Here is a 2,376-nt window from a genome sequence, read left to right as displayed (position 1 = left end):
AATTCCATGGCGGTCATACATATCCCAATTCATGGTTTTGCTTCAGCAGTTCTATCTTTAGTCTGTATCACATTGATCATTTGTAATACCTTTGTTGACGTATAAATGTATTGCCTAGTCTCTTCCATTAGATCGGTCTTTTGGTTGCATTGGCTAGAGCATGCACTTCTACGTGGTATCAGAGCCAAGAGGTCTTGTGTTCAAGACCCGGCTGGTGCAATTAAATTGCAACCCACTTTCGGTCCACGTTTAGGCCTGAGGGAGCCACACGTGAGGGGGAGTGTTGACGTATAAATGTATTGTCTAGTCTCTTCCATTAGATTGGTCTTTTGGTTGCATTGGCTAGAGCATGCACTTCTACAACCTTCAACAACGACAACAACAAAGCCTTCAAGTTTGGTGTAAAGTTGCATTACTATATCTTCATTTGTGTGGCCTGAAGGTATTACAAATGATCCTTGCTGAATTTCTACCACTGATTGTTACTGCATTGCTCTTCTTATTTTCTAGCAACTAAGGAAAATCTTAAAACTTAGGAAGCTACCTGAATGAAATCCAATCATATATTTTTCAAGAATAAATGTACTCAATTTGATGTGGTATTCTTTTCTTGTGCAGACTGAGAGGAGTGTCGATATGCTACTTCATGGCAAGAAGCCACTAGTTGAGGTAATATCTATTAACATGCCTGTGCAGTTTTGTTGACGTGATAAATTTCATGGCACGGCAGAAGACTGACAGTTTTCAAGTTTGCTTTTCCTGTGAATTTTATGAACTATGACTTTTATACCGTTGTACAATTTGCAATTTCGAGCTAGAGTGTTCTAATGTTGAGTCTATAGATAGATTAATGAAATTATCTAGATGATTATTTAGTTCAGAGGACCATTCTTTAGTGAAGCAAAACTTTTGTATCTCTAGCACTTCTGTCCATGTAAGAACTTAAGGTAAATGTTGTAAAGCATTAGTTGATGCCTTTTCACATCGCAGGTCAGGAAAAGGGATAACGAGTTTGAGGTTATCATTGAAAGATGGGCAACATATGATGGAGATGGACTCTGAATCCCAAATTTCAAGTTATTATTTCTTCTGCCATGCTTCATTTTCTTCATACTTGCGGTCTTTGTGGATATTTGGTACAAATTCTATGGAGCTTGTTATTCTAACGTACTGTAATGGTGAGATCCTGGTTCCTAAAGTTTGTTGAGCTTATTTAGCAGAGTATAAAATAGTGATATTGTTACTCTTGCAAAGGAACTGATGCTGCCCATTAAGCATAGTACACAGCTCCATACCTTTTCTATATATTCTTCATGATATCAAATGTCATTGTAAATTCCTTTCCCTCTCAAAGTGAGTGGGATTGCTGACCCCTTCTCTTCCCTTTCCACCCCCTCGCCGCTCCCGCGAGGCAACTGGGTCAAACCCTAAATCGGCGCCGCCCTTAGCTCCTCGCCCTTCCCTCCCTCCCTCGCTGCCGCCCTTAGCTCCTCGCCCTTCCCCCCTCCCTCGCTGCCGCCCGAGGGCGCGGTCGGGCCGTCGGCGGCGGTAGGCCCTCTGAGTCCTCCTGCTACGTAAGCGCTGGCGCGGGGCGGCTCCCTGGACCGGAGCGTGGCACTGGCACCGGGCGGCATAGCAGCGCGACGGGTAGAGGCGGTGCCTAGCCGCCTTTGCCTCCCCGCGGCAGGCGGCAAGGTGGTGCGGTACGTCAGTGGACCATGTTGAGGGGGTTGGGTTGGTCTTGGATACTAGGGTGCCAAGTCTCGTGGTGGGAGCGCGGGTCTCGTGGGTGGAGCTCGTTGCTCAGGTGCTGCCTGGTGGCCATGGCCGTGTGGTGGCGTGGTGCCGGGGTGTGACGTTTGATGGCGGTGGTGCGGCGGTCATACCAATGTCGGAGGCGATGTGTGTGGGCCGGCATGAAAATTTGTTCTGCCTTCAGGCAGGCCGACAACGATGATTTTTGTGCCCTTTTGGAAGGCACAACGACGACCCTCATTGCCCATCGTGTTGCTCCAGGGAAACCCTGATCCTCAGATCGGGCGGTGACGACACTCTAATGTCGTACCCTTCCTGAGGGCGCCGCTTACGAGCTCACGGTTCTGTCATATGCGGCTTCGTCTCTTCGCGCTGGCATGTTCACCGTTAGATAAAACGAGAATCAAACGAGACACGAGACTCAGATTTAACGTGGAAAACTCTTATGGGAAAAGAACCACGGATGCACGAAGGCGCAATTCACTATGATGGAGGAGTATTACAAGCACGAGACGATATACCGTCTTTAGATGCGACTACATGGGGTATAGATGAGGGCAGTACATAAGAGTCCTTGGAGGACTCATACGCATCGACATCAGCGCAACGCCCCCACACCGT

At 47.5% G+C, this 2,376-nt stretch overlaps 1 protein-coding gene across 3 annotated transcripts in view; it reads left to right on the top strand.

The window, feature by feature from the left end:
• Nucleotides 1-1,305, top strand: part of LOC119302317 (uncharacterized protein ycf45-like) — a 20,887-nt gene extending 19,582 nt beyond the window's left edge. For all 3 annotated transcript variants that reach the window (XM_037579354.1, XM_037579353.1, XM_037579352.1), the window contains exons 8-9: nt 619-669; nt 991-1,305. In XM_037579354.1, the coding sequence (XP_037435251.1) occupies nt 619-669; nt 991-1,062 (123 nt within the window). In that variant the 3' untranslated portion in view covers nt 1,063-1,305. The remainder of the gene's footprint in view (nt 1-618; nt 670-990) is intronic.
• Nucleotides 1,306-2,376: the final 1,071 nt, after the last annotated feature.

Source organism: Triticum dicoccoides, chromosome 5A (assembly GCF_002162155.2).
Source record: "Triticum dicoccoides isolate Atlit2015 ecotype Zavitan chromosome 5A, WEW_v2.0, whole genome shotgun sequence".
Taxonomy (NCBI): domain Eukaryota; kingdom Viridiplantae; phylum Streptophyta; class Magnoliopsida; order Poales; family Poaceae; genus Triticum; species Triticum dicoccoides.
The sequence above is the reverse complement of the archived record's forward strand: the minus strand, read 5'-3'. Positions and strand labels throughout refer to the sequence as shown.